Consider the following 14,278-nt stretch of genomic DNA (forward strand, 5'->3'; position numbering starts at 1 on the left):
TGGAGTCTTGCTTTGTCACCCAGGCTGGAGTGCAGTGGTGCAATCTTGGCTCACTACAACCTCCACCTCCCGGGTTGAAGTAATTCTCCTGCCTCAGCCTCCTGAGCATCTGTGACTACAGACGTGTGCCACCATGCCCAGCTAATTTTTTTATTTTTAATAGAGATGGGGTTTCATCATATTGGACAGGCTTGTCTCGAACTCCTGACCTTGTGATCTACCTCCCTCAGTCTCCCAAAGTGCTGGGATTACAAGCATGAGCCAGTGTGCCCAGCCCCTAAGTGTAAGTCTTAATGTATAACATTGTTGAACAAAAAACTTGAATTTAAAAAAAAATGTAATATTCTAAATATAATAATTTTATGAGCAAACTAAACTTATTACCTAGGTAAGTTTAGACCAATTGCTCAAGTTTTCTGCACTCTTTTCTTTTTAAATGGGCATAAATAGATTGAATCATATGAAACTGCTACCAGACTCAACCTAATATTATCTTCTAGATTGATCTATTGTGAGAATTAAACATGTTAGCAAATGTAACAAGAATAATGTGTGACATTTAGTAAGACTTCAATAAGTCCTGGCTATTATCATTATACACACATGATGTCCACACATAAAACAAAGTATCTTGGAAACTATAAAGAACAACTTCCACTAATAATTATACGTAATTATTTTTCCAAATCTTACATAAATAGAAAAAGCTTCAAATATTTCAAAAAATCATATTCAGATAGGCAGCTGTTTTCATGAGGACCTCCTAGAACCACACATACTAGGCTTTGATTTCTAGCTCTTGACATAATGGCTGCTACTATTTCAACACTAAGAGAAAAGACTGTACACAAGGGAGCTAATGAGAGTGTCATACAAAGGATGAAAAAGGCAAACTCATCATGGACTAATAGCCTAACGGGTTAATTGCTCTTGTATCCAAATAGCTCATCCTTGGTGAGAGGAAATCTTGAGGGAGTTTACATGTTTTTGGTGACACCTCTTATACATCAGAACCCTAGATAAAAATAAGGTCACTGTGGCAAGTGCCTTGAGTAGCATATAAAGAAGCTGCAAGAGGAAATCATGGCTTTTGATTCATACTATCTATGTGAGCTACTCAGAAATTGAGATCTGCACTTTGAATTCTGGCATCCTAAGTAAATGAGAGCACAGGAGTCTATTTTGAACTGCTATCATGGACATTATCAAGAGCTATAATACTTCCCATAGAGAGTACTTGGTCTAACACTTACATGTAACCACAAACAAGGTTTCTAGGTAGAGAAAAGGTGAGTATCTGAATTCCATGTTTTAGAACCTGTCAATCTCAGAATGTTGATGGACATTCATGAAATCTAATCTCCTCACAATGCTACAGGAATTTTCTAAATCTACCTGAAAATGATTATTCATCTGTTGCTGTAATACATCTGAAGACAGAAAATTATCTTTCTCTTTTTTTTTTCTTTGAGACAGAGTCTTGCTCTGTCACCCAGGCCAGAGTGCAGTGGTGCAATCTCAGCTCACTGCAACCTCCACGTCCTGGGTTCAAGTGATTCTCCTCCCTCTGGAGTAGTTGGGATTACAGGCCCATACCACCACGCCTGGCTAATTTTTGTATTTTTAGTAGAGACAGGGTTTCACCATGTTGGCCAGGCTAGTCTTGAACTCCTAACTTCATGATCTGCCTCCCTCGGCCTCCCAAAGGAAAATTATCTTTTTCATGATTCAACCTATACTACTTTTCACATGTTCAATGACTATAGAAATTTTGATGTTGAAACAAAAGGTATCTCAGACTAACTCTGCCTCCTGAGGTAACGTACAATAAGTCTAATCCTAATTTGTGTTACTAATCATGTGGATATGAGGTCTAAATTATTTTGATCTAAATTTTCAATTTTCCTGCATAATTATAATATATGAATCACCATCATAAATTACAGACCCCAGAATTTAGCATAATTCCCCAGATGCAATTTATATTGTGTGGCCATCACTTCCCTCATTTTGAATACTATGTTCCTTTTAATTAGTTCTTTGGGATTTATTGGCATCCTTGTTTTTTTTCCCCCCTGGATCCAGATCTTTTGAACAAGAGGAACTGGTAGGCCAATGCTTCTCAATTTTGAAGTTTATGTAGACCTAGCTTATTTCTTCTTATCCTTCCACTGAGGTTTCTCTTAAAAGTCTTCATTAGCTCCTATTCTGAACTAGCACCATATTCACTAGGTTCTTGTAGGACCTGGGCAATCATGATATTTATTATCTTGTCTAGACTGCCCTCTAACCCCCTTCTAGAAAGAAACATTCTGAAGAGCAGGGATTCTGTTATTCATCTCTCTATCCTGAAAGGCCACAGCAAACATTTGCTTATTGCTGTTAAATTATTCTTGACAATATGAGTCCATATTAATAACCTAAAAATATCTTCTTGGATCATTATTATCATATAAGTATTTGTTAATATTTTCTATATTAATATAATTTACACATTTTATAATAATTTATTGTATGGTATTATCCGTGTTACTGATAGCATGCTTTTTCAAGACAAGGCTAAATATAAACTCCTATGAAATAACAACTGAAGATTTCTAAATTTATGATTGGTCTTTAGATGCTCCCTAACTTCACATAACTGTAATATATTATTCTTTATTTTCACCTAGCACACACAACTATATCATGTCCATAGACTATTTCAAGAGGTTAAGCAAATACTATACTAAAATCAAGATAACTTAAAACTATGCCATTCTTTTATTCTATTAATCTAGTAAAAACTCTAATGAAACGAAAATTCTGGGTATACTTTAGCAGTTTTCTTCTGGTTCCGAGTCATCACTGCCTTCTTTTATGATAACTCAAAACAGTTCTCTCCGACTCCCCACTAATGAAAATTCTGCCATTTGCAACAACATGGATAAACCTGGAGGACATTATGCTAAGTGAAATAAACCAGTCACAGAAAAACAAATGCTGCATATCTCCATTTATATGAAGTATCTATAACAGTCAAACTCATAAAATCAGAGAATACAATCGTGGTTTCTAGGAGCTGAGATGTGGGAGAAACAGGGAGTTGTTCACTGTGTATAAATTTTCAGTTATGCTAGATGAATATGTTCGAAAGATCTGCCATACAACATAGAGTGTATAGTTAACACAATGGACTTCAAAATTTGTTTGGAGGGTATGCTTCATTTTAAGTATTCTTACTAGAAAAACAAACAACATAAATGGACACAAGAAAACTTAGGGCGGTCATGAATATATCAGTTACCTCAATTGTGGTGATGGCATCAAGGATGTTTACATATGTCCAAACTCATCAAATTATACATATTTAAATATGTTCTGTATATCAATTCTACTTCCATAAAATGGTTTAAAACAAAAATGTCCTTTGTTCCCCTTAAACTGTTTTGGTATTTTGCTTCATCTCTAAGATAGGCTAAGGCTATTGATGCAGCCAGGTTGTTTGGAAGTTCTTTACAAGTAACGATCGTGGGCATTCAAACACACAGGTGTTGTTAACAGGGCAGAACAGGAAGCAGTAGCATTAAACGCACGTGTCAGGGTCAGACTTCAGTAGGAACTGTTCACATGTAATCAATTAGAGCCCCACACCTGCTGCAAAAGTTACAAAGATTGGTCAAGAGGTCATGGAGCTTCTATGACGGGGTCTAATATTAAGTCGAACGGACTTGTGAGAGGCAAGGAACATAGAAAAAATAGTCAACTGGCCAATGCAAAGAGTCAGAAATGCAAAAGGATATGGAACCTGAACTCTCTTAACACAGGTAAAATTGGGAAATATATTAAAATAGATAAGTGGGATTTTACAAAAGATAACTGGGAAGCTATCATTTCTGGGCTTGCAAAATCAGCAATAGTTTGGATTGTTCAGGAGCTGACAATTATGTACTGTACATTTCCATAAACTTCTTTAATGAAGTTTATAGAACTGACTCAGAGTTAGGGATGGTTGACCTCTGCAGGAGACGGCAAAGTGAGGAGAAAGAAGAAAGCACATGTCAGGTAGCAAGTTACTGGGTGCCTCACTTAAACCTACTGGATATATTCTGACAATCTCCAAATATACTGTGATTTCAGTCCTCCTTAACTATATCTACTTTTTAAAACTTATTTTTTTTCTCTGACAAGATACACAAGAAACTTTTTTAAATGAGGCCCAAGGTCCTCCACAGAGTACCTGTGTATCACTGCTGGTTACTCAGGGCCCAGGGGCTCTTCAGTTAACAGGTGATGAATGCTGCCGGGACGAAATCCTTTCCTTCAATGCAATGGGTTTCCTTCTGGCCCAGTGTGTGTCTAGAAATGTCTGGGAGCTATGGCCTAGAACAGAGGCTTACCGACTCTGACTGTTGCCCTTGCTGTGGCTGAGCTGATATCCAAGACGCAACACAAAGTCCTCCCCACTCTTTCATTTTCCTCAGGTGGAAGGAAGGGGTCTTTTTTGGAGTCACTAGCTGTGCAGTCTGAGGTTAGGGGAGGGATGATGCCAGCACTCCCTTGACTGCCCTCGCTGGGGTCTCTGTATGTCATGTGTCCCCACAGGGCCACTGTCTCTGGGCCTACTTTAGTACTAGGCATTGCCTAAGAGTTGCAGTCCTTACAGCCTTCAGGTGTACCTGGAGACGCAGGGTGCTGTAGCCCTCGGTGGCAAGGTTTGCTGGCACTCAAGTTCTGACTGCTGGAATCAGAGGTTCCCCGCTGGCTAGGGCTGGTTTAAATGCTCCTTCTATGGGCAGACATCAGCTGTTGGTCCACCTTTCCTTTCTGCTCTAACAGGACAAGCACTGAGTTCAGTGCCTCAAATTGCTGTGTTCTCCTTCCCCCAGTGCCCAGAGATGCTCTCCTGGTCAGGCTGCAGCTGCTGGGGGAGGGGTAGGTGTGGTGTCCATGATTCAAGACTGCTTTTTCTCTCTTCAGTGCCTCTTTCAGGATATGCAGTTAAAGCCCAGAACTGTAAGTGTTCACCTTATTTTTGGTTCTTATGAGGTAGTTTTTTTGTGTGTGGATAGTTGTTAAATTGCTGTCCTTGTTGGGGGAATGACAGTTGGAGCTTTCTATCCTTCCATCTTCCTCTTCCCTCCCCAATTCACTGTTGTATGCATACATTTGAAACTGTGATAACCAAAAGTTACTTAAAAATTGCAAGTAAGTCTTTAGTAGGACTTCACCATTATGAGTGAACTCTATTGCTGTAGACAAAAAGTGCTGACAAGAAAGTGGCAGAAAAACATTTTCTATTCCATTAAAAAATTTCAAAATGTAATTACTATCACGTTTTTACATGACTCTAATTAAGTAATACGCAAGTAGTAAGCATGTGAAAACTGCCAGTAGCAAAAATAGAGATCATTTTACTATTACTTATCATTAGTATCACACTCAAAATATCTTGGTACTATGAGGCAAAGTACTACAAAAAATGTGAACTTTTGACTTTATATTTACCTGTTGTCCCATGACCTGCAGTGGAAGCATAGAAACCACAGCAGACATTTTAGTGATAGGAAGGCACCATGCGCTTAAAAGAAGTTTAGATGCAACTGGCAATTTGGGAAAGACAAAGGCTTTTTATTTTACTTATTTCATGTTGTGAACCCGGTTAAGTCGCTTTATTTATCCACCATTTATTGAACAATCTATGCATGTATAAGTAATAAGTATAAATACGGACTCTGATCTAATTTAAATTGCTCAATAAATGCCAAGTATAATCTTTATAATTTTTCTCCAGTGCTTCTGTTCTTTGAATCTAGTCTGTGTTTGTACATGATTTGGTTTTAGGAAGATGGTATTTCCTGAAGATATCAGTATTAGCTCATGTATTGTTTTTTTATTTCTTATGGCTAAGTCAAATGTTTCATCTGTACTACTAGAAAATCATCATTGACATCTATATTGAAAAGCCACAGAGTGACCATGAAAAACGTTATTAAAGTCTCCGAATTGTAGCTTCTGCATCTATAAAATGGAATTAATATTCTGGTAACCCATAGTGCTGTGGGGGAAAGAAATCATTTAACATTTATGAAAGTGCCTGGACAGTTCTAAGCATGTGGTAAACATGAAATAAATAAAAATATCATCTTGCTTTTCATTCTAATCTAAATAAGAATGATACCTTTGTTTGCTGATACTCCAATAGTCTCTTATACTACCTTTCAGATCTCTTTCTTTTGAACAAAGAACAGTCATCACAGTGTCCTATGCTCAGACCTTATTAGTTTTCTTCCAAACTCTTATCCTGAAGCTACAGAGATACCCATATTTTTTCCTGCTTTGGTTTTGCTTGCCGCTGAGGAAGCGCTGTTAAAAACTCTGGTTTGAAGGTGAGTGCAAAATATATCAAGACCCAGAGCACACTGTTACTACAGCCTAAGCATCACGCAAGATTGCTGTTCTGCAGTCCAGAGCTTCCTACAGGCCTGGAGGGCTCTGGACCACATCAGGACAAACCGGAGTACTTAGCACATGCTGGGCACCCATCAGTGTTTCTGGAATGAATACATTGGATATTTATTATTTCTTACTCTGAATTCTCCTCACTAGGAAACTCAAATCCTTCTTGAATGTGGAGTACAAATGGTTTGTATTAACCCTTCAGTTACTTTTTAGAGCCATGATTTCTATGTTTTTAAAGCAGTGCCAGTAGTCAAGGTACTCACTTAAGGGAAATCTAGTCTAGAATAGTGTGGATACGTCACCGTTTGTATTTTATGTGGATTTTTCTTTCACATTAATTCTTGTAAGTGACTTCACTGATACGAAAAAAGAGGTAAAGGTAGGAGGGAAGCCATGAGTAGCTTAAATAATAGATGAAAGGTGAGACAGGCTTTATCTCCTTGATTATTTATTTATCGCATGCCTAACTTTGGGCAAATATCCAACCACTATTATACTCAGTTACCTAACAGTAAAATAGGTACATTCGCATTTGCTCTACTGAAAGAGTCGAGAGGATTACAAACAAGGCACGAGAAGTTCTTAGAACATTCAGTCAAAGTTATCAGTACAGTTCTTTGGGTGTTCAGGAATTGAGCAGTACCAGTATACACTCTTACAGCATAGAATACAAACAGAGATAGTTCTGAGATATATCTGTGTATCCCATATTTCAGGGATCCCAGGGTCTTTTACTGCTAACATAGATGAGGACCAGGCAGGGAACTGCAACTACCTGGTTGAAAAAAAGTTGAATTTTGTTTCACATTTTATTGTGTTAGTGGTATAATAAATACCTAACTCAAATTTTCTTTTTCTCTTTCTACATAAAATTTCCAGAGAAAATGGTAGAAGGAAATTATTCCGCAGTGACTGAGTTTATCCTCGCTGGGCTAACAGACAAACCAGAGCTTCAGCTGCCTCTTTTCCTCCTCTTCCTGGGAATCTATGTGGTCACAGTGGTGGGCAACCTGGGAATGATAACACTGATTGGGCTCAGTTCTCACCTGCACACTCCCATGTACTATTTTCTTAGCAGTCTGTCTTTCATTGATCTCTGCCATTCCTCTGTCATTACCCCAAAAATGCTGGTGAATTTTGTGTCAGAAAGGAATGTTATCTCCTACACAGCATGCATGACTCAGCTCTACTTCTTCCTTGTTCTTGTGATATCAGAATGTCACATGTTGACTGCAATGGCTTATGACCGCTACGTTGCCATATGTAACCCACTGCTTTACAATGCTGCAATGTCTTATCAGGTCTGCTCCTGGATGGTGGTTGGGGTGTATTTCATGGGTTTGATTGGCGCCACAGCTCACACAGTCTGCATGCGAAGAGTGCTTTTCTGTAAGGCTGATGTAATCAACCATTACTTCTGTGATCTTTTCCCACTGCTGGGGCTCTCCTGCTCCAGTACTTCTATCAATGAAATAGTAGTTTTGTGCTTCAGTGCATTTAATATCCTCTTCCTCAGCCTCACCATCCTTAGCTCTTATATCTTCATCATTGCCAGCATCCTCCGTATTCACTCCACTGAGGGCAGGTCTAAGGCCTTCAGCACTTGCAGCTCCCACATCTCAGCTGTTGCTGTTTTCTTTGGGTCTGCAGCATTCATGTACCTGCAGCCATCATCTGTCAGCTCAATGGACCAGGGGAAAGTGTCATCTGTGTTTTATACTACTGTTGTGCCCATGCTGAACCCCCTTATCTACAGCCTGAGGAATAAGGACGTCAAAGTTGCCTTAAATAAGTTCCTTGAAAAAAGATGTTTCTTGTAAAGGGGGGTATTTTGCTTTAGCAAAAAATTTTAATTTCTGGAAAAGGTTGATAAGGAAACAATCTAGAGACAGCAAGGTATGTTCAGGCTGCTACTACTTGGTTATTTGGAAGAAAGATGCCAAAGGTAAGGCTGAATTTGTAGAATCAGTAAGATATGGACACCATTTATGGGATGCAACAGAGTTCATCCACCCAGAGTAACATGTATCACTTCTAAAGATTTTTAAAAATTTTCAAAAGTCTCCATGTGAGTGATTATACTTTATATGTATGGAATATGGCACTTTTTTAGGCAAGACTATTTATGTTACTTTAGGGAATAATTATATCTTGTCAGTCCCTATGATATTTCAATACCTGTGTACCTGAGCTTTTTTACTAAGTGTATAGGTAAACGCTTCTGGAAGTGTTATCTCTAAAATGAATAATTGCAACCATTTGAATACAAAATTCAATCACTAATTCTTTCTAAGTGTGTGGAAATATATTAGCGAATATGGAGGCATATGATGGGTAATAAAACAGTTTCTACCCATAAGGAGATGATACTTAACGGAAGAGATTGACAGTAACAAACACTACTAAATACATTTTGTGTATTTTGACATATATTTGTGTAACATTTCTTGCACCACAGTTTTGGGACTATGCTACTACTTCCATTTTCCTAATAATCCTGTACTAATTTTCCTTTATCCCAGAGATATAATGCATTTTCCTCCACATACACTATAGAATTCCAGAATTTAAAATGACATTCTTTTATTATTGCAATTGTATGGGTTATCTCTTCACAAAGAAAAGTTAAAACAGGAAAATCATTTTCTGAATAATGACAAGTACTCCTTTTACCCAAAATGTACTGTATACTCTGGGTAAAAACATTTTTTTTGAGGGGGAAAGGAGACTTTCAACCTATAAATTTATTCTTCTATCTTTCACCTAATTAAGCTTAAGATTTTAAGAGCAGCAACCAGAAACCTCGGAAGTCCTTCTGGGAAGTAATTGTTCCCATAAGTGAGTCTCAGTAGGTCTTGGTGTAACAGTCCGTGGCTCAGCTCCCATATTCTCTCTTGTCTGTGGTAGCAGCCCGTAGATACTTTTTCTCATGTCTCCCTAGAATAGCTCCTCAGAGTCTTGGAATCAGATATTTCAGTTTGATTCTAGAGCTACTGTTAGAGGACAGTGTGGTTGTGTTCTTTCTGACGCCTCTGAGCTTCAAGGCCTTCAAAAAAAAGTTGCATTAAGATCACTGTGGACATCTCCAGGGCTCTCCACTGTTCACCTCTATTATGCTGTGCCCAGAAGCAGAGCACAGGGACACTAATTTGTCTCTAATTCTGAATAAAAATCACCTGGTTAAATCACATTTTACAAATCTTCTGTTGAATCGGACACGCATAAAATAGCACTTGCTTTGTCATCTGCTTGCCTCCAAGTATGTAACATGAACACTCCAATGTGATGTCACCTTCTTCTCATCATAAACTCAAGTCTTCTAATGAGACAGAGGTTATTCCACTCTTTGAATCATACAGGAAACTTCCTTCCTGATTTTCTGTGTACTAATCAGTCCTTATCTTTATACTTCATGTTTTTATCCTAAAAAATATCTGTGTGTACATCTAGTAATATACATGTGTATGCTTATGTATAGCACAGATGTATGTGTGTGTATTGTATATCAATATGCATTTATATTGCTTATATATGTTTTTAAAAGTGTATAGGCTGGGCACAGTGGCTCATGCCTGTAATCCCAGCACTTTGGAAGGCCGAGGCGGGTGGATCACGAGGTCAAGAGATCGAGACCATCCTGGCCAACATAGTGAAACCCTGTTTCTACTAAAAAATACAAAAATTAGCTGGGCATGGTAGTCCCAGCTACTCGGGAGGCTGAGGCAGGAGAATTGCTTGAACCCAGGAGGCAGAGATTGCAGTGAGCTGAGATCGTACTACTGCACTCCAGCCTGGGCAACAGAGTGAGACTCTGTCTTAAAAGAAAAAAAAAATGCGTATGCATATGTCTTTTTATTTAATTATTCTAGGTATTAAAAAACATCTGGTAATTTTGTTCATATTGATAGGTAATAGGTAAAAATGACAGTTTATAATTTTTCTGTTTCTAAGCATTTATTTGTATATTAACTATTAAAATACATTTGTAATGATAAAATATGTCTGAACCATTTCTAGTGAATCTGACAACTGATGGAAAATATGGTTTTCAAGTGTTAGGATAGATATCCAGTAGATTCCAAACTGGATATAAAACATTACCACAAAAAAGAAGGATGAAGCACTGTGATAAACTCGGATGTTGTTCTCAGAGTTTAGTTTGTCTTTTATTTCTCTGATACAACCATGTATTCATTTTCAAAAGAAAACAATTTCTCATGTGCACTTACCACTTTCAGGAGCCATGAGTATGTCACAGAAGTAGAGTTTAGGCAGAATTATTTTTATGTTCTCCATTAGTTATGGTTAGGCTTGGCTGCATCACATCACACACATATATGTACACACACACACATCCATGGTGTGTGTGTGTGTGTGTACGTGTGTGAACATGTGTATGTGTGTGATGCCTTAAACCAGAAGATGATTCAGGAGTGGTATAGTGGCTCATCACAGATACGAGGTTCTTATAAATTGTTGCCTTCCTGGTGACAACATGCAGTGTTCATCTTTGGCCCCAAATAGCTGCTCCAGATCCATCCTTCATCTCCACCACCCAGCCATCACACAGAAATATATGGAAAGAGAAGGGGAATGCTCCTTAAGTTGAAGAACACTGCCTGGAAGTGATACACCTCACCTCCACCTCTTTTCCCTTTGGTAAAGACTTAGTCACATGGACAAACCTTACTGCCAAGGAATTGAGAAGTGCTATCGTGATTTATATGGCCTTGTGCCAAACTAAGATTCAGGACATTTATTCCTGAAGAAAGAAGGGAGAATGAATAACAGGCTTTTTCTCACACTTTCCTCTATTTGTATTAAGTCATAGGTGACTCTATTGTTCTCTCTAGAGTTTCATATTTGGATTTAGTATTCCGTGTAAGAATAGTGTTAATTGTGATTAAAATAAAATGTGTAGTACATACATAAAATATACTAACATTTTAATAACGATTAAGGTCTTCTTGGAAGGCATGTGTAATGCTGGGTAGAGTAGTTCCTGTAGTATCTTGGCAATTCTGGGCTCATTCCTATTCCCTTCCCTTCATTCATGCTGCTTCCCCATCCTGAAGTGGGTTCTTGACTTCATCCTGACTTTCCAAATTTAAGCACCTTTCACTGACAAAACAAGTGTTTCATTCATATGCATTTCTCACCACTCCAGGCTATAATCAGGCACATCTACGGCTCATCATACATACTATAACAATGATATATTCTCTGGTATGGTTTACTGATAATGAATGCTTGTACTATATCTATAAAGATTATTAAACTCTTGAGGAAAATAATTGTGTCTTGCATCACATCATGTCATATTTATTATTCTATGGTTTTCTAAGTGTTGACAAGCAACATGTTTTCACAGCTTGTGATTAATTCTATTACTAAGATTTTATCCTTTTTACAGAAATTTGCAAAGAACTTCAAAAAGTAGATTAAAGCTCCACATCTAACAATAATTTAATGCATTTCAAAGTTAATTTAATTAAGAAAATTTATGACAATTGCTGTTTCAAAAATGATATTGTTACAGGATCTTTGGGGTATTGCTTTTCTGGCCAGACATCTCTGTGGCCAGTAGCACCTTTGCCTGAGTTTTGCTCAGGCCTTCTAGGCTTTTTCTGCCCACTAAGCCAGGCAGGCTGTGCTAGGCTAACACTGCTGGCCTGGATTCCATGCCTCCAAGGGAGACTGTGAGTCAGGTGTGAAGCGGCAAGGGGTGTGTGAGTGAGTGTGGGGTCTAGCCACCACACACAGTCAGATACACCAGCTGCTGATGCAGGATGGGCAGCTCCAGGTGCTGACACTCTCTGCAAGGCTGCAGCTGGTCTAGGTGCACGGCAAGGGCTCTTCCCCGGCTGACACCAGGGAAAGCAGTGGCACCCAGAAGCTTGAAGACACCAGGAACTGCAGGGCCCCAAAGAAGGAGTCACAGTGCTATCTCTGGGAGCTCCTAGGTTTGGGATCCTCAAAGGGCAGCAGCTCTTCTTTCCTTCTGTTCACCCACAACATGGTGAGCAAAGGGCTTGTTTCAGCCCTGTTTCTCTTACAGCTCTTTTAGCCTTGCCATTCAGTGTGTCCCAAGTTCTCATCCGGAGATCAGAAAGAATGAGGCATGCAGACAAATGGAAGGTTAGCAAGACACAGAGAAGCTTTATTGCACAATAGAATAGCTCAGAGGAGACCAGCAAAGGGCATCTCCTCTCCATGGCAGGGTGTCCCAATGAGTGTCAAGCTCTCAGCAGAGAGGGTAACTCCTCTCTGCTAGGCAGGTCATCCTGTCAAGTGTCCAGCTCTTATCAGAGAGGCTGCTCCTCTTTGAAGCTGGTCATCCTATCATCTCCTCGGTTCTCAGCAGACAGGAGACCCTAGGGGTGGGCAGCTCCTCTCTGCAGCTGGTCAACCCATCATCTCCCTTTAGTCTCTCCATCCTCTCTTCTACTCCAATTTGGCTGAGTCTCGGTTTTTAATGGGTTTGAGAGGGGAGAAAGTTTGTACTGATTAGTCCATGAGTGGCCATGGGCAGGCCTAGGGAAAATCACCGTAAGTTCCCCCTCTGGCCTATGGGACTGGTGACCCCATCCCCAAGCTTCAGGTCCTCTCCAGCTTGGAGGTGAGGCTTCACGAGGGACCCCTCACCTTCTGCCCAGGAGCCTGTCTGCCTCTTGCTGCTGGTCATGACACCCAGGCTGTTCACGCCAAGGGGCACCTGCAGATCAGTGCCAGGCTGTCCTCAGCACCCCTCGGCCTCCCTCTCATGCTGGTTGGTGCCCAAAATTTAGGAGGGGCTGAGGTTTCAGGGACAGGCATGTCAGTGCTGTCCTGAGCATGTGGACCCCCTGCTGGGCTGTAAAAATGCCTGGGCTTGGTCCTGACTAAGAGCTGGCACCAGCAGCAGGGAGAAGCCAGGCAGAGGAGCAGGCACTCTCAAGTCCGTGGAGGGTTAGGAGGGCCCGTGCCCCCAAGTCTGCAGAGATGCCTGGGCCTGCAGCCACAGCAGATGAGGCAGGATGACTGCAGCTGTACTCAGGGAGTTCCCAATCTGCCAGCTTGGAAGGGGCGGGACTCCTGTTTGTCCCTGGCCCTGGAGCGTGCAGCCCCAGCCATGACTCTTTGAAGCCTGGGTTGGGGGATCTAGGCCCTCATTGGGACTGGGATGGCATCCAGGGGAGGGATGACATCAAGGCAGTTCTTCCCGTAGCCCTAGTGCTAAGGGGAAGCCCACGGCTCCACTTGGCCAGCTTGTGACCCTGCCTCAGGGGCACCTCTTGGAGCCAATCTCAGTCCCTGGGACTGGAGGTCAGGAGTGTCAGGCTTGGTGGTCACCCAGATGTGGGGCAGACCCCTGGGACTCGATCCTCAGTGCAGAGCCTACTCTCCGGGCACAGAAACCTGGCATCGTCAGCAAGGTGGACATGGTGGCCACACCACTGGCCAGGTCCCAGAAGCGGTTGCTGCCTCTGGCCTGTCCTCCGCACTCCATATTCAAGCACGGCATCAAGCGGGGCCCAGCTCTGCCTTGGGGCCATCTCTGCCTGGCCTCCATGCACAACCGCAGTGCTCCCCGACCAGGCAACTCAGCCCAGTGCCTTCACAGTGGCCCCCACCACGGCAGGCTCCAGGCAGCTCCCAGGGGAAGGCTCCGGAGACTGCCTCCTCCCGAGCCCCTCCCCACAGCAGCAGCAGCAGGCAAAAGCGGTGACACAGGGCCAGGGTCAGAAGCTGCAGAATCTCTAAGCCTGGAGGCGGGTCTTACTTGGTCACGTGAAGGTGGGGGCGGCTCAGTTGGCTGCCTCTGAGACGTGGGGAACAGGAGTCCCACCACTATTAC

General features: G+C 41.0%; 1 protein-coding gene across 1 annotated transcript; it reads left to right on the top strand.

The window, feature by feature from the left end:
- The first annotated feature begins 7,325 nt into the window (after window positions 1-7,325).
- On the top strand, window positions 7,326-8,261 carry LOC100395361 (olfactory receptor 8G50-like). The gene has a single exon (XM_002754538.4). It carries the CDS (start codon window positions 7,326-7,328, stop codon window positions 8,259-8,261), a length of 936 nt encoding a protein of 311 aa, XP_002754584.4.
- The last annotated feature ends 6,017 nt before the right edge of the window (window positions 8,262-14,278 follow it).

This window comes from Callithrix jacchus, chromosome 10 (assembly GCF_049354715.1).
Source record: "Callithrix jacchus isolate 240 chromosome 10, calJac240_pri, whole genome shotgun sequence".
NCBI classification, from domain to species: domain Eukaryota; kingdom Metazoa; phylum Chordata; class Mammalia; order Primates; family Cebidae; genus Callithrix; species Callithrix jacchus.